The sequence below is a fragment of the Myxocyprinus asiaticus genome, chromosome 6, assembly GCF_019703515.2.
Source record: "Myxocyprinus asiaticus isolate MX2 ecotype Aquarium Trade chromosome 6, UBuf_Myxa_2, whole genome shotgun sequence".
Classification (NCBI taxonomy): domain Eukaryota; kingdom Metazoa; phylum Chordata; class Actinopteri; order Cypriniformes; family Catostomidae; genus Myxocyprinus; species Myxocyprinus asiaticus.
The window spans coordinates 26,082,733-26,100,699 of record NC_059349.1 but is presented as its reverse complement, the minus strand read 5'-3'; the positions used below and the strand labels follow the sequence as shown (position 1 = coordinate 26,100,699).

At 41.5% G+C, this 17,967-nt stretch overlaps 1 protein-coding gene across 3 annotated transcripts in view; it reads right to left on the bottom strand.

Moving 5' to 3' along the window:
* Window positions 1-1,236: 1,236 nt before the first annotated feature.
* Window positions 1,237-17,967, bottom strand: part of LOC127442836 (potassium voltage-gated channel subfamily H member 6-like) — a 93,807-nt gene continuing 77,076 nt past the window's right edge. Inside the window, exons 6-15 of one of the 3 annotated variants that reach the window (XM_051701052.1) lie at window positions 14,304-14,726; window positions 13,394-13,790; window positions 10,369-10,568; window positions 9,956-10,208; window positions 8,895-9,088; window positions 8,654-8,783; window positions 8,048-8,293; window positions 7,629-7,827; window positions 7,325-7,517; window positions 1,237-2,603 (exon numbers count right to left, since the gene is read on the bottom strand). In XM_051701052.1, coding sequence (XP_051557012.1) covers window positions 2,220-2,603; window positions 7,325-7,517; window positions 7,629-7,827; window positions 8,048-8,293; window positions 8,654-8,783; window positions 8,895-9,088; window positions 9,956-10,208; window positions 10,369-10,568; window positions 13,394-13,790; window positions 14,304-14,726 — 2,619 coding nt within the window. In that variant the 3' untranslated portion in view covers window positions 1,237-2,219. The remainder of the gene's footprint in view (window positions 2,604-7,324; window positions 7,518-7,628; window positions 7,828-8,047; window positions 8,294-8,653; window positions 8,784-8,894; window positions 9,089-9,955; window positions 10,209-10,368; window positions 10,569-13,393; window positions 13,791-14,303; window positions 14,727-17,967) is intronic. The other 2 variants (XM_051701053.1, XM_051701055.1) reach the window with 2 other exon arrangements.

The window sequence follows — 17,967 nt, the reverse complement described above, 5'->3', positions numbered from 1 at the left end:
GAACTTGTATTATTATAGGCCTATTGATATTTCATAGATCATCTGTTTCTATATTTGTAGCTTTAAGTGTGTAGGTGGGCCTTTTCCTGTTCCGCCGAAGCAGGAAGGGCTTGTCTACGTTTTGGCTTAAGTATATCCTGTTATAATTTACTAATAAGTAAATGCAAAAGTAATTTAAATGGATAGTTCACCCAAAAATAAACATTTTGTCATTTAATCACTCTCATGTTGTTCCAAACCTGTATGACTTTTTTCCATGTAGCACAAAAGGAGATTGGAATGGAGATTGGGAATGACAGCCTCAGTGACCATTCACTTTCACTGTTTTGAAAAGAGAGTAGCGTCAACATTCTTTAAAATGTCTCTTGCATTCCAGGGGTTCAGATACCCCCTCCAGCTATATGGTTTAAAGGAATGTTCAGGGTTCAATACAAGTTAAGCTCAATCAACAGCATTTGTGGCATAATATTGATTGACACAAAAATGTATTTTGACTCGTCCTTCTTTTTCTTTAAAAAAAGCAAAAATCTGGGTTACAGTATGGCACTTACAATGGAAGTGAATGGGGGCCAATTTTTTAATTAAAATACTCACAGTTTCAAAAGTATAGCCACAAGACATAAAGGATATGAGTGTCAAAATTCTTTTAAAATAACCTAACCTTTTCTGTGTAAAGTTATAGCCAATTTTACAACTTCGTTACCATAACAATGAAATGTCAACAAACCCTAAAACGACTGAAAAATAACAATTTAAACAACTTTACAGCTCAAATAATACACAAATTAGTGCACATGCTTTTATCAAATTAAAAGCTTCACATTTCTGTGTTTAACCCCTCCAAAAATTGGCCACATTTGCTTTCATTATAAGTGCTTCACTGTAACCCAGGTTTTTGCTTTTTTTTAAAGAAAAGTAGGGACGGGTCAAAATAAATTTTTGTGGTAATCAACATTATGCCACAAATGCTGCCGATTGATCTTAAATTATTGAACCTGGAACATTGCTTTAAATCCACAGACATAAATATCAGAGCCTTGAAAATGGATTTCATTATTTTTGTTTGCAGCAGCATGCAGAGGTGGTGACATTTGGAAAATAAATAAAAAAACAAAACATTCTTGTTGATGCCAGACAAACACAAGGAAAAGAATGAGAGAAGATTCCATTCCATTTTCCAAGTCAGATGAGGTGCATTTAATAAAGTACAACAAACATTTGAATTATCTCATTTATTTTATTCATTGTGAATATGATCTAAGTTCATGGGAGATAAAATATGCACAATAATCAATTTATAGTAAGCTACACATAATTGCAATAAATTATTACACGTTATAATACAATTTAGCATTCCAAGCTATACTCTTTCTATGTACTGTACTACATTCCCTATAAAGTCCTTCTAGTATGGCATACTACAGAATGTGTTTGGTATGGACCAGTGCCAACTAATAATATGTATATTTTCTACCCTAATTACACTGGTGATATAGATTTGGAACATTAATTATGATCAAAATGGATTTTTTGAATTTTAAACTTCACATTCTACACATTTGACCCTTCAGTCAATCTGATGATTACATATATATATTTAAAGTGATAATATATTCTGTTGGGAAACTCTGTGTAGTGGATGGCCTAAAAGATACATTAATAACACATGCTTTTAGTCATGTAAATTGCTGCCATATTATTCAGCAGGTATCAGTATTCCCTTGATTCAGTCATTTTAAGGTATTTCAACCACAAGAAATGAGCCTGGGATTCTGCCACCTGAGATAAAGTTTCCATGTGAAAAACTAAATGGCTAACAAATCCCACTCTGATTGACCTTTTCAGTGCATTTCTATGTTCAAGATATTTTCTCAAACAGAAAATCATTAATTCCAAACAAACAAACTGCATTATTAGAAAACTGATATGCTAATACAAATCATAACATTCACACTTCAAAATAATATGTTCACATAAGAGCAAATTAACACTTTCATAAATTAAAATGTTTTCAGTGAGAGGCAGGTATATCGTTAGACCAGCTAACACAAATTTACCAGACTACAGGGACAATAATGATGCCTCTACATATGACTCTCTGAGGTAATTAATAAGAACCTGAAGTATGAGTTCTTTAAAACATCCTGCACTCACCTATGGCAATCCCTAAGTTTGTATGCACTGTTTTTCACAGAGATACTAAAACAAAAGTTTTACTCTTAACAGCCAGGATCAGAGACATGTCTTTTCTGGATTGAGGACTCATCCTCTACCTGATGTTGCACTGGCAATGATAGGCGTCTTTGACACTTAGATGACTCCAAATCTAACCTCCGTCCATCTTTAGTTCCAAAAGGCTCTGCATCCATGAAATGATAATTTGCTTGGTCAGCCATGACTTCTGGATAATCAGAGAGGTTTGCTGCGCTGTGGCCTATACTGTGTGGCCATCTCCTTGTATAGACCACAGAAGGATTCTGGTTGAAAGCTTGACTCACAGAGGTGGGCAGTAAGGAACAGTTCAGGAGCTGGAGCTCCATTGCTCCTGACAGACTTTCATTAGACTTTATGGGACTGTCAACAAAGTCCTGGGGATGAAGTATCTGGGAAAAAAACAAAGAGGATGGATTAAAAATGGGGATACAGAGTGCCTATAACATGAGATTCAACACATGTTGACCCCTTTTCAACTGACAGGGTGCCGGAGCAGGTGCCCAATATGGAACAAATGTGACAATGAGATGCACATTTAGTTAACAGACTTCCCATTTTTATGTATGTGTTGCAAAATAATAATATGATTTTTTTTAAACAAATATCTACATGTGTGAATTGATTACAAATAAGATTGTTATAATTTCTGACAAACTTTGATGTTGGCTTTACAAAGCCTTGTCTGACAGTTTAAACTAGTTTAAAAAGTTTGCAGTTTGATGGTTATCCAGTAAAATAAGACAAAAAGTCAGCTACATGCTGTCAGGTCGTCAAATAGATTACTAGATAGATCAGACTTAAAAATCACTAGACTTCGATTGACAATGTTCAAACGGGCCAGTGGAATCTATCTATCGATCTGGTAGTTTATCTTACTATCTATGTGACTGTCTGACTAAGTACTTTTAAAACAAGTTTAAACTTTCAGACAAGGCTTTGACAAGCCAACATCAAATTTGTCTTGAAAAACTTTACCTATCTTTACATTTGAACTTTTTGACAGCTGGAGTTTGAATTCACAGACATTATGTTGACTCATTTGAACATTCCGTTGCTGTAATTCTATGAGATTTTTCTTAATTAGCCTTTTTCACATGAATCGGAAACTACGTCACAGCAGGGTAAAGCAACGTCCACAACGGCTTTGTGGCTATTACTTTAGTATACATTTGCCTCGAATAACACTTCTTACCTCTTCTGTATGGTCTGTTTTCTAACGAGTCACAATATAATGCACACAGAAATTATTTATCATCATTTCCCAACTGATTCAGCTACTCAGTCTGCAGTCTCTTTTGAGTTTCTATGCTTAAATGCAGCACTGGTGTGGTTTCTTCCAAAATGATCACACGTGAAGTCGGCATGATGTTTCCGATAGTTTCGGTACCCTAGGATCTGCGACTGTATGCCGATGTGCTGACATGCAGCATTCTTATCAGACAAGTTTGCAGTGGTTTCAATGTGTTTACATTTCTACCTGGCACGATTGGCAGCAAGTTGTATCAGCTGCATGGGAGACTAGGGTTCAAAGCCAGGCAGTAACCACGTTTGAATAATCAATGACGAGCATGATTCTGAGGTTTCACTTTTCCCTCTAACATTACTTTTTTACTCCAATAATGGTTAAGGTAAGGTTTGGGTTGGGGGATAGTATCTATAAATATATGCTTTTCTCTTCATTTTATAACATCCTGTAAAGCTGAAAACAACTTGCTTCACTACTAGCTTTTGGCAATCTCTCCTGGACATAAATGGAGCTCACACGTGCCCATATGCCCAACAAAACTTACAGCTTTGGCCACTGGGGGCAGTGTTTCGAAATTTTGGTCAACATATACCGATTTTGACGAAAGAAAAGTTGATCTACTCTTTCCAATTTCACTGTGAGATCAGGCTGTCACCAGCTCCAGTCTCATTAGCATAAATGAGAATCCTTGTGTTATCATGAGAAATTAATTTTAAAAAAGCTTTATATGTAAAAATACAAATAAAATTCACTATGTCTCATTGAACCTCGTATTAAACTCCCAAAAATGTTAAATGCAGTATAAATGTATAAATAATCAAATTAATGAACCAAGTCTTCCTGTCAAATTGACCTATTTTCATAAATTATATATATTATATACAGAATGTACATTAACCCCACCATCCCAGTAACAGAGCAGCAGAGAGCAATAAGGAACTGTGCAATAAGCAATGCATTTTATACTAATTATAACAATATTAACGTGCAAAGTGGAGTAAGCAGTACATTGGATTTTACAGTGTGGATTTACATAATAAGAACATTAGCTCTCATGAAAACAGCCTTGTCTCAAGAAAGGGATATTTTTCTGAACATTTCAAAGCCATGGTTCCAATCTTTTATTTATAGGGATATTAATATTACTATGAAAAATAATAAAATTTGAACTGTATGCTATGTAAAATACAGATGTATATCAGAGTTGGTTTGGCTTCATTGTGTAAAATACACAGAGTTTAATGAATATCATCCCGAATGACAAACATTAACTTTACTACACTCAGTTTTATGATGATGTCAGAAGCATGTGAATGAGATGAAATAACAGATAGAGAGATGACAGAAGAGTCTCTGTTTATAAAAGTGTCCATGGTGAACATGAATGAAGTGTTACATCCTCGCCACAGCCCCCCCAGTGAATTCCCCTGAGGAAGGACCTTCTTTCTCAGGGATGGGGCACCATCTGGCACCCGTGACCAGACCTCTGGAATCTCCATGTCTGGCCCCTGGACGGGACACGAAGACCTAAGCGGTCTACCGCCCACGGTGGTAGACACGATCACTTAGGCTAGGGCCCCCTCTATGAGGCGCCTGTATGCCTTTAAGTGGCGTCTGTTTACTAAGTGGTGTTCTTCCCGACAGGAAGACCCCCAGAGATGCGCAGTCGGATCAGTGCTTTCCTTCCTGCAGGAGAGGTTGGAAGGGCGGCTGTCACCTTCCACCTTGAAGGTGTAAATTGCTGCTATAGCAGCACACCACGACACAGTGGACGTTAAGTCATTAGGGAAGCACGACCTGATCATCAGGTTCCTGAGAGGTGCCAGGAGGCTGAAGCCCTCCAGACCGCGCCTCATTCTCGCATGGGGCCTCTCTGTAGTTCTTCAGGGTCTACAGAGAACCCCCTTTGAGCCTTTGCAGTCAGCTGAGCTTAAGGCACTCTCCTTGAAGACTGCCCTCCTGACTGTGCTCACTTCCATCAAGAGGGTAGGAGACCTGCAAGCGTTCTCTGTCAGCAAAACGTGCCTGGAGTTCGGTCCGGGCTACTCTCACATGATCTTGAGACCCCGACCGGGCTATGTGCCCAAGGTTCCCACGACCCCTTTTAGGGATCAGGTGGTGAACCTGCGAGCGCTGCCCCAGGAGGCGGCAGACCCAGCCCTGTCGTTGCTGTGTCCGGTGCACGCTTTACACATCTATTTGGATCGCATGCAGAGCTTTAGGATCTCTGAGCAGCTCTTTGTCTGCTTTGGTGCACAGCGGAAAGGAAGCGCTGTCTCCAAGCAGTCCATATTACCAGGGGTGTAGCGGCCTCCTGGGCCCTGGCCAGGGGAGCCTCTCTAACAGACATTTGCAGAGCAGCGGGCTGGGCAACACCCAACACCTTTGCCAGGTTCTACAACCTTCAGGTGGAACCGGTTTCATCCCGGGTAGTGGCACGCAATACAAGTGGATAAGCCCGGGATAGCCGGCTGGGTGTATCGCTTTCACATAGAGCCTTTCACCTCCTCTGAGCTGAAGACGTGCGCCATTAATTCCCAGTAGTGTTCACAAACTATGTTCCCTGGTTGACTTCCTCCGAGCCCTGCAGCAGTCGCGTGTTCAGAGAGACTCGCTGCCGGCCTAGTACATGCGCTAACTAAGAGCCCTATTCTGGGGTAGGTGCTCCGCATGTGGCGGTTCCCTGTAAGGTAACCCTATATGATGTATTTCTTCCGCTAATTCGTTTCCCTGTTGGCAAACTGCATCTTCCTTGGGCAGAGCCCCCTCTGCCACAGTCTCCATGTTTGTAGTAACTCCTCCCCCGCTGGGTAGGATCTACCATGAGACTTCTCCACATGACATACTTCCGACATAGTTCGGCAAGACCATGTGACGTATTTTCCACTTAAATACCCCCCCCCCCCCTCTCTGAGCGGGTGTGGTCTCCGCGGTGTCCTCCCCTTGGGAGGGACACCCCCCAACTAGACCTGGTCGGCCCAGTCGGATATTACCCCTTTTTTTAGGGAGTGGGAAAAAAAGAAGGGGAAAAGAGGCCATGAGCCTGTCTCTATCTTTTGGGTAGTCGACTTGTCCCCAAAGGGCCGTTCGACACTCATAACTATGTTGGGGGAGGTTACGTGTCGGCCTGGTGCGCTGGCTACGAGGCACACAGTTGTCTGCCCATCACACACCACCAGTTCACGTAACATAGTTCAGCCAGTTGCGGCGTTTTATATAGGGACCCCTAGTGTCACTACATTGACACAACGTCGAGTGAGTGACAGATAGGGAATGTCATGGTTACTTGCGTAACCTCCTTTCCCTGATGGAGGGAACGAGACGTTGTGTCCCTCCTGCCACAACGCTGAACTACCCGCTGAAATGGCCGGACCTTGTCTCGGCTCCTCAGCATAAAACCTGAATGAGTTGTTGCACGCCAGCTCCTTTTATACCTGTATGTCCGGGGGAGTGGCATGCAAATACCACTCACCAATTTTCATTGGCCTTTTATCAAAGACCAGACGTGTCTCGGGCTCCCAAGAATGACCCCTAGTGTCACTACATCGACACAACGTCTCGTTCCCTCCATCAGGGAACAGAAGTTACGCAAGTAACCATGACGTTCTCAAAACTTGTAAGACTTGTAAAAAAAAAGGCTATGAATCTGCATGTTTGTGCAGGAAGTTTATGTAGTAATGTAGTCAGTTATGTCATTGTTTGGCTCTCAAGTCAGTGGACATGCAGGCCGAATTTCTGAAAGAGATTCTGAGATAGTTTTTGCAGTTCCCCCAACTGAGCATGGGACTCTGGCACAGGAACCAGCAGCATTTCGGAGGAAAAGAGTTAGCTGAGGAATTCAGTTCAACAGTGTGTGTGTAATACCTCAGAAAGGATGGCTGGCGTTTCTGTCTCTAAAGGGTTGACAGGCTGGACCAATTTCTTGCCAGGTTTGGGTGGATTTGGGGACGTTTCTAGAGGGGAAGTCACAGAGCTGTAGGCCGGTGGAACCAGCACCATCTGCCTCTGAAGCAACTGCATTATGGCTCTGATGTCCGTTGACATGCGCTTTTCCAGTCTTTGAAAAACAAAACAACAAACACAGCTCAAAACATATATAGTTGTAAGAACTACAGGCCCAGAGACCAAGAAAAAAAGCAAAGGACACAAGATTACATATGGATCTCACCGAAGGAGCTGTCTCTGCAACAGTTCCAGTCTGTTCTCTACTTCAGTGCAATGCCGATGATGGGTGACATTGTGCAGGACAGTATTGGATGGAACTGAAGATGAGGGGAAGGACATGCTGTAGCTAGGCACTTCCTGGTACTGATGGCCACTATTCTCCCCCCAAAAACTGAAGATGTTAGAGACCCCTGAAAGTGCTCCTAATTGAGGATAGGGCTGAAGTTATCTCAAAATTACCCATGAACTGCACATAAGTAATAACTAATGCAATTGTATAAATCAACTGAACATAAATGTTAGTCACTTGTGAATGTTTTTCAGCTAGGTAAGCTAATAAACAATACATGAGACACCTAAATTAGAAATTACTAAGCTAACAGGAAAGAGATTTAGTGACAATTCACATTATAGGAATTATACCTGAGAGTGCACTGAAAGAATTCCTGCTTTTGTGGTCATTGCTGAAGCTAGTGATATGGCTCTGAGAGCAGTCCACTAATGCAGTGGGTCGTTTGGTCTCTTCCTCGTCATCACTGCTGGACTGCGAGGAAAAAATGTCTAAGTCCCGATGAGCAGCTTGTCTGTCCTCATGCTGTTTGCTGATTGAATTCTGTTTTCGGACTTTCATTCTATTGGGTTTGTCTTCTGGCCTCTCTGTGTTATCTGCTAATAAAAAGAAGACTGCAGTAGTAATGAAATCTGAGAGGTCTTTGTCTCCCTACTGTTTTAGCTGATTTAAGATAGTCTAGCTGGTCTCAGCCTGGCCAGCTGACAAGTGGCAAAAACTCTTCTAAAACCAGCAAACAGACCAGCCTGGCCAGACTGGGAGACCAGCAAACTAGCTTAGCTGTTTGTTTTGTTTGGTAGCAGGGCTATCATTACATAAATTCCACATACAAAGTGTTCAATACCAGTTTGAATCATGACAAAACAAAGTCATTAGATCACAACAGTTTACTTGCTCCATTCTAAATTGCACAGTATTCTATATGAAATAGTAAAGAAAATATACATCTTTTGCTCTACCTTGTGGCATGGAATTCCTCTCATGCTTGGAATGGAAGAACAGCTTTGTTCTGCGTGGGTGACGGTTAAAACCCCCCAGGTCAGAATCATCAGGATCACTACTCATTGACCCAGCCTTAGTGTTGGTCTGCTGCGGACATTAGATAAATATTTAAAAGCACATTCATTCATGAGATATAAAAGGGATCTGAACTATAATGTATATTTATTATCAAGTTACAAGAAAGACATGCTATCTTACATCTCTCAAGTTGAAGGTGATCTCCAAGTTGCCCCAGAAGTAGTCGGAGAACTCTGGATACATGTCCAGGACCTCCAGCATATCCTCTCTGTGGATTTTGTGCAGGTCACAGTAAGTAAGTGCTCTCACATCAGAACTTGACTTTCCAGGACGTGCATATAAGTTAATGGGCTCTCCAAATATATCATTCTTGCCTGCAGGATAAATCAAGGGAATCAGACACATTTTTGATTGATTATTGACCATATGCTTAAAAGGAAGAAAATCAAGTGTTATGCCTCCTTTCTTGTCATCACACCCTCATGATTTTTCCAAACCTGTATGGAACACAAAAGGAGATGTTAGGCAGTATTTTAGTTTCAGTCACCATTCAGTTTCATTGCACCTTTTCCATACAATTAAAGTGGATGTTGACTGAGGATGTAATTTTGCCTAATATCTCCTTCTGTGTTCCACAGAAGAAAGTCATATGGGTTTGGAACAACATGAGGGTGAGTAAATCATGACTGAATGTTCATATTTTGGTGAACTATCCCTTTAGGAGTAAAAAAAACAAACAAAACAGTTTCCATCAACAGCAGATGGCGCTACGTACTCTGTGGGTCGAATTCCAATTGAAAGTGATCATCCCTATGCCCTACTCACTCCGATGGACAGAGCTCTTGATGTGGGCACTCTGAAAGGAGCATAGCATTACTATATGAATGTACCCTTCGCTAACATTCTTGTGGAAGGGCCCTTCATGAAAAAATTTTTTTTTACTTTAGTTTTTTTAATGACCCTTCGAGTGGTGTACACGTCATGAAAAATGTCGTTTGGAAAACACCCAGTGTGTGCCATTATGAGAGATGCTACAGAAAATAGCCAAATGTCCACAAGATGGAGCTACAACAACAGCTTTCTAATTTGAGAGTTTATAATGCTCATTATGCCATAAACTCACAACATCTCTGTTTGGACATGAATACACATGGAAAGACAGGTATCCCTTTCATCTGTCCTTATTCTACATTATATTTGCATTTGTAGTCTATGTGTGACCCACAACTCTCTTCATTTACCTAAAATGGCCACAACCACATCTCCCTTTAGAATCTCAATGGACCCGCGAGAAATGAAGTAGAGTGCTGAAATCACATCGCCTGCATGGACCAAAGTGTCCCCTGGTGGGGCATGTGTGGTCTTGAACTTCATAGCCAAAGCTCGTAAGCAGCCTTTAGTGGAACCCTTGAAAGCTTTGCAGTTCTGCAGCAACGTACGGTTCAGATGCAAGCAGATGTCTGCCTGCAGGCATTCTGGGAACCCCTTCAGCACCTGCAGTTAGATCAACGAAATGTCAGATGATAATGTAATAAATTACACCACATACTGTGTCCTCTTATGCATGTATGCAAATATAAACAGAGTGGAAAAAATAGAGTGCACCCAAGTGTGCAGTCTGCGCATATGGGCATTCTGTGGCTCTGTGACTCACAGCATTCATGTCAATGCCGTTAGTGTAGGACCAAGCATGTTGAAAATACTCCTCCAGTTTTTGCCTGAGTGGGTTGGGGATCTGGTGGAAACGGATGAACTCTCGAACCCGCAGCATTTGAGTGTGGTATCGTGCGGTGCCAGAGTACAGCCTCTGGATTATGGCTGACACATTTCCAAAGATACTCGCATACATCAGTGCTGTGAAGAAGATTGAGAAGAGAATAACAAGATTTTCTTTTAGAGCAAAGTGTTTTATCCAACAAAGATTGATGAGATAAATATATCTGCTTATTCTTCAAACTTTTTAATAGGAGGGGACTAATTTTCTGACTATGGCCACGTCCACTCTAATGACAACTTATTTGTGTGGATTTGGCCAATGCCATGTGCATTGGACTAGACAATCAGTTTAGCGTTATTGGTTCTTTATCAGTGGGGCTTATTGATTTTTCCAAAAACTCTCCGCCATACAATACTCTAGTCAAGTGCAGACTTTAAAAAATGGGTATATTTTTGCTTTATTGGAAATCTAATAGCTCTGCTCTACCCTGCTGAAAAGACCACCTTAAAGCAGTATAAATTTCCATGCAGGTCTAACTGGTGGACCAGCATAGTCACGCTGTTCACCAGTAAAGCATACAGTAACTTGTGAAGCTGGTAGACCAGCCTTGTCTTTCTGGTGAAGCTAGTAAAGAAGCCTGATGGTGAGCATTAAAGGAATATTCCAGGTTCAATACAAGTTAAGCTCAATCGACAGCATTTGTGGCATAATATTGATTACCACATACAAATTTTTTGACTTGCCTCTCCTTTTCTTTAAAAAAAGCAAAAATCTGGATTCAAGTGAGGCACTTACAATGAAAACATTCAGTAAACATTAAAACACTATTTCAAAAGTATAGCCACAAAACATACACAATATGCATGTTAACATGATTTTATAAAATCACTTACTGGTCTTTTCTGTGTAAAGTTATATCCAATTTTATAACTGTGTTGCCATGACAATGCAATGTCAACAAACCCTAAAATGACTGTAAAAATGATGGTTTAAACAACTTTACAGCTCAAATAATGCATAAGTTTTAACAGAAAAATTAATGTAAGTGCTTTTATAAAACTATAAGCTTCCCATTTCTGCCTTTAAACCCCTCAAAAAATTGGTCCCATTCACTTCAAATGTAAGAGCCTCACTGTAACGTCAAGTTTAGCTTTTTTCAAGAAAAGGACGAATCTAAATAATTTTTGTGGTAATCAACATTATGTCACAAATGCTGTCGATTGAGCTTAACGGAATATTCCTTTAAAGGTTATAATATCGTTTAGGGCTCCAGACTGCGACTAAAATGATCGCAGATGCGACCAAATACAATTGATTGCGATGATAATTTAAAATCTAGTCGCCTCTGGCGACAGTCGGATTGTGTACGATCATATGCGGTTTCGTCAGATATAATTTTATGACTTATTGAATACATCTTTAGAGCACGCACTAGTGTATCTCGCGCCGCTTTTCAACCGTTCTGTTTCTGCCGAACTTGCCGCACTGCACACAACAGCAAACCCAGTGAGAGAGAGTCGTGAACTCTCTTTTGAACTGAGTCTTTTTCATGAATCACCCAAAAAGAACTGAGGGTTTGAACTCAGGAGCTCAGGTTAGCAGTTTGAATCAGATTCACTTTCTCTGCGAATCAGCCGTCAGAGAGCTCACAACTGGGAGTGCAGACTTTTCAAAATAAGAGTCCCAAATTTATTTCGGGCTTCTTTATAATTAAATGTCCTTTATTGTGTACCACTTTATTTTCTTCTGGTAATTTTTTATTGGGATTAGAGTAGCACAATAAACTGCATCTGGGATTTCATTCAGTTTGCACTCTTGTAGTCTCTGTGTCTGGGCCATCCAGTAACCATAAAGAAAGACTAAGGCAACATTTTAAAACAATTTAAATAAATATATATACACTAGCAGTCAAAAGTTTTTAAACACTTGACTGAAATGTTTCTCATGATCTTAAAAATCTTTTGATCTGAAGGCATATACTTAAATGTTTGAAATTAGTTTTGTAGACAAAAATATAATTGTGCCACAATATTAATTGATTTCATTATAAAACTAAAATATAATAATAATCACAAAAAAACAAAAAAAAACGTTTTTGAAATTGATGACTTGGACCAAATAATAAAGAAACACAGCCAATAAGTGCCCAGCATAGATGGGAACTCCTTCAATACTGTTTAAAAAGCATCCCAGGGTGATACCGCTGGTTGAGAAAATGTCAAGAGAACATGTCTGCAAATTCTAGGCAAAGGGTGACTACTTTGAAGATGCTAAAATATAACACAGTTTTGATTTATTTTGGATTTTGTTTAGTCACAACATTGTTCCCATAGTTCCATTTATGTTATTCCATAGTTTTAATGACTTTACTATTATTCTAAAATGTGAAGAAAAAAAATTATAATAAAGAATGAGTAAGTGTTTCAAAACTTTTGACCGGTAGTGTATATGAGATCAAGCTTTTTACACTTAGGACAACTGAGGGACTTGTACACTCTATTACACAAGGTGCAAACATTCATTGATGCTCAAGAAGGCAACGTACTACTATATGCATACTATAATTTATGTTAATATCTGTAATGTAGATTCTGAAGAGCAGTACTAAAAAAAAATATGTATCTGTTACATTTGTATAACTTATGAAAGGGGTGTGAACATTTGAGACAAAAGGGAATGCAAACTTATCTTCTCAACAATATATTCTGTATATTAAACCTCCAATTAATGGGTTATCAGCTGTCTTCCTTTTCTTCAGTTTTCTATCTTGTTTCTGAACAGCAATCTAAATCAAATAATTCTGTGATTTGCCGACTAAAAACAGCCATTTGGCTCCTTAATGTTTCAGTTTAGGAGACAATGGCTCCAAAGTAATTTTTTTTTAGTCTGGAGCTCTGTAGTTATATACATTCTCAAAGCATGTATGTCATTAAATGCTATTAATATTTGAGTAAACCCTTACATCCAATAAGCATGACACAGATAGAGAAGATCTTCTCGGAGTTGGTGTTTGGGGAGATGTTTCCAAAGCCCACACTGGTGAGGCTGCTGAAGGTGAAATAGAGGGCAGTAACATATTTGTCTTTAATAGAAGGTCCTGATCCAGGTATCGTCTCATTATATGGTTTCCCCAGCTGATCACCCAAAGAATCCAGCCAACCAATCCGAGACGGGCCACTCCTCTCCACGTTCCCAATCGCATACCAGATGCAAGCCAGCCAATGGGCGATTAGCGCAAAGGTGCACATGAGCAGAAACAGCACTGCAGCACCATACTCAGAGTACCGATCTAGTTTGCGCGCCACACGCACCAATCGCAGCAGTCGAGCAGTCTTCAGTAGACCAATCAGAGTCGTTGTCTGTCAATACATAAAAACAATGAGGAACAATTGCAAATAATGCTGCCCTGCGAAGAAAATACACAGTAACTACACATTGTCAAAACTGAGTAATGACCGAAATAGGGTCTCTCAGACCGAGATCTGTCCTGTGACAGATGGGTTCAAGCGTTTTATAAGTCACATTTGGCTGGAAAATCTAAAAACTTTCAAGCCATTTTTCTCAGTTTCATTGTTACTTTAGATACTGAGTTTTAGCTTTGTAGGGCAGAAAGGTTGGCTGCAGCTAACAAAAGTACACTGAAAAAAAATAAGCCTGCAATTTTTACCATAAGTATCTATTTCTACTAGATCTAACTTATAAAAATTACTTTCGCTGGTGTAACCTAAATGTTAAATAACAATTTGTCGAATAAAACCAGTTAATTTAGATTTTACCACGACGCACAATTTAGATTATCTGACAAAACATTTTTTAAAGTGTATAATAATGACAGCATATTAAAAATCGACATTACCCATAAGCTCACTCACCTCTTCTCCAGAGCGGTAAATGAGCAAGTCGAAGGGAATGGCTGCCACCATGTCAATGAGGAACCAGCCTTTAAAATAGTGGACAGCTATGCGGCCGGGCTGACTGACCACTTCATCATTGCTGTTTACATAGGTTGTACGAAAGTTAATCACAATGTCCACTACGAACATGATATCCACAATGAGGTCCACCACGTTTAATGGACTGCAGGAGTAGCCACATCCCTGAATGGCAGCCTCCTCCTCATCACTGAGCAGGAACGCTGCTGAATAAGGTGTGAAGATTGCAGTATAGATGACCAGCAACAAGATGACCCAGTCCCACACTGCCTTGAAGGGGCTGTAGTGTAAGATGGTCCATTTGTGGATGCGAGGAGCCTGGAGCTTATACTCAGGAAGGACATCTGCACCCAGAGACAGCACCTGAGGAAGAAATATACTCTCCATTATAACGCTGGTATTGAATTTCAGACTTTCATATACGTATGTGCGTTTGCAGAACCAGTTGCAAAACAGCATATGCAGCTTGAGTGAAAAATGTGCATTCATTTCAGAATTTCTTAGTATTTGGTGAGTCATCCTTTTTTACAGCAAGTGCTTAAAGGAATCCACAAGTTTGTGCAAAAGCTGAAGTTCTAAAGAGCATATTGTGAGGTTCAATGGAAGCAAGGAAATCTGACCTTTTGTACAAAGGAGTGAACATGGTCAATGTCATTTTGCTTATTTTATTAATGACCTAGAAAAAGTGTGGAATCCTACATATTTCTTATTAACTCTCTCATAACATTTCTTTGTTTTACCTTTTTTAAAATCCTAAAACTTTGTTTAATTTCAGGCTTAGATAAGAATATTAAACTGCTTAGACAACTACATAATGAATTAAATGAAATGTTATATTTAACACATGTTTTGAAACATCAATGAAGATGCTCCTAATGGTGCGTTCACATACAACGTGAAGAAAATTTTGGCTTCGCATTGCTCGCGCGAGTTTGACCAGTGGATTATAAATTTGTGTTTAAACTCGCGTTTGCACGAGTAACGCGAACCCGCAAGTATTCCCCTTTCTCTTCTGGAAAAGGACAGGAGGAGGGGCTTCTACAACAACTTATCTTTCCGCCATCAACCATGGCCGATATCACAACGATTGCTGCTCTGTATCTGATGTGGAAGTCCCAGATACGTCGGAAAACCAAACACCGTCGTGTTTGGGTGCATGATATCATCTGGAGGCGCATACAGCTCAGTGAATTTCACCGCCTTCTCCAGGAACTGCGTCTGGATGACTGCCGCTTCGTCTGGTCTCTGTACATGTATGACGTTGTGTCATACAATTCCGGGTGCCCACACACCGCTACAACAATTTTTTCATCCATTTTTCCAGATTTCTTCTGCTACTAAGTCAGTACGTCAGTGACATCCAGACAATCTCAATGCTGATAGGCTTTCGCGACAAAGCGTCATGTGAATTTGTCACTCGAGTTGAAAAATTTCAACTCGCGTGAATACGTGAATGAAGCGATTTCGCGTGTTCGAGTCGTGTCATTCATTTCATTCGTGCCGCCGGGCGCGAATTCACGTCTTTGCATTGACTTTGTATGTAATCACACCACGCAAAACGCTCACCTCGTGTTGTATGTGAACGCACCATTAGTATAAAAAAAAAGAAAATGTTGCATTAAAGCTTTAAATGAAATTTACAAAGATCATTGAAGTTATTCATTTGATTTAGACATAATGCTGTCATAAATCACACACAATTTGGTTGGTTGGTTCCAGTTGTATATACTATGCATGTTTCAGGGGCAAGTCAGGTAAACCAACACCTTCTCTCCATCCTCCCTGTTTATTTGTAGAAAGATTTATCAAGCTTAAGAGACCCAGAAATATTATTACATGTTTCTGACAGTGGGAGTCAGGAACTGAGTGGGCCGTAACTCAGTGTGGGTGAAGTAATGAAGCCATGTGAAGTCTCAGAGTTCCCTGTCTGTCACTCACTCGACGTTGTGTCGATGTAGTGACACTAGGGATTGGACTTGGGAGCCCCAATCACCTCTGATATTTGAGAAAAGGCTAATGAGAATTGGCGAGTGGAATTTGCATGCCACTCCCCTGGACATACGGGTATAAAAGGAGACGGCTTGCATCCACTCATTCAGATTTGTTCTTCGGAGCCGATCAGTGTGAAAAGCTATTCCACTGGCGTTCCTTTCACCTCTGCGAGTGGCTAGGCTGTTGGATATACGGCGCATTTTACAGCGGGTTCTCCCTTCTCGCACAGATAAGTGCAGAGAACGCCCCTGGGCACTGCGGCAGCCACACTAAAAGAGTTTATTCTCTCTAAAAGAGTAAGCACTGGCGGAAAGCATCTTTTTAAAGATGGCTTTCCGTTTATGTGCAGTTCCTGGGTGCGGTCATTATCTTTCTTCTTCTGACAGCCATGATCGCTGTCTCATGTGTATGGGTCGTAGTCACGCTGGGACAGCGTTCGTGGATGGTTCATGTTCTCACTCTCAAGTTGTGGTCTCGGCTTTCTTTCTTTCATAGAGGGAAAGCCACTCCAGCCGCTCCCTGCCCTGGTCCTTCTGCTTACATGCACAAGGCCATGGCGGCTAGCGCTGGGGGCGATTTGGGGGCTTCAATGGGAGAATTTCCGCCGGGTGAATCCCCACGGACCCCCCCCATTCTCCAGCACACTCATTTCCACCAGTCGAGTTCATGGATGGGTCAGGCGGATTGCCCCAGGGCGAGCTTAATGTCTCATTTGGGGCTCGAGAAGAGGACGTGGTATCGTTCACAGCATCGGAGAGCGGGCTTTTACAGTCTGATGCCGAGGACTTGGCCGGGCTCCCAACATCTGGTGCGATCGCCCAGTCAGAGGCTGACATGGAGCTGACGGCTATGCTTGCCCGGGCTGCTGCGAGCGTCAGGCTGGAGTGGAATCCTCCACCCTGCCCTGAACGTTCGTGGCTGGATGACTGGTTCCTGGGCTTACAGCGCCACACACAGCCGCGCTCTGCCCCAGTTCCTTTCTTCCCAGAGGTGCATGAGGAGCTCACGAAATTGTGGCAGGCACCTTTTACTGCCTGGTTCCGTTTCATGAGTTCCTCCGTTCTCACTACCCTCGATGGCAGGGTGACCAGGGGGTACATGGAGGTTCCTCAGGTGGAGCAGGCGATTGCAGTGCACCTGTGCCCGCAAAACGTCGCCACCTGGTGGAATCGTCCTAGGCTCCTGTCCAAGGCCTGTAAGTTCATGTCGTCCTTGAGGGCCAAGGCTTACAGTGCTGCTGGACAGGCCACCTCAGCCCTGCATGCTATGGCCCTCCTGCAGGTCCACCAGGCCAAGGCATTGAAAGAGCTGCACGAGGGTAGTCCAACTGCTCGGCCTCAGCGTAGAGCCTCCCGCAGGAAGATGACGCCCCCCATCTCTCGGCCCGGTGCCAAGAACCCCAGGAGGGCTTCGAAGTGTCCCTGAGATGGGCGACCCAGGGGTGAGGAGACCCGCTGTAAACCAGGAGGTGTTACACAGACCATTCCATCCCCCTGATCTTTTGTTCCCTTTTTCATTGCTTTTGCCACATGCCCAAGGGGCACCGGCACTTTCATTTTAAAAAAGGGGGGTTTCCACATTCTCTGGGTCACACACTCAGTGTCTACAGCCG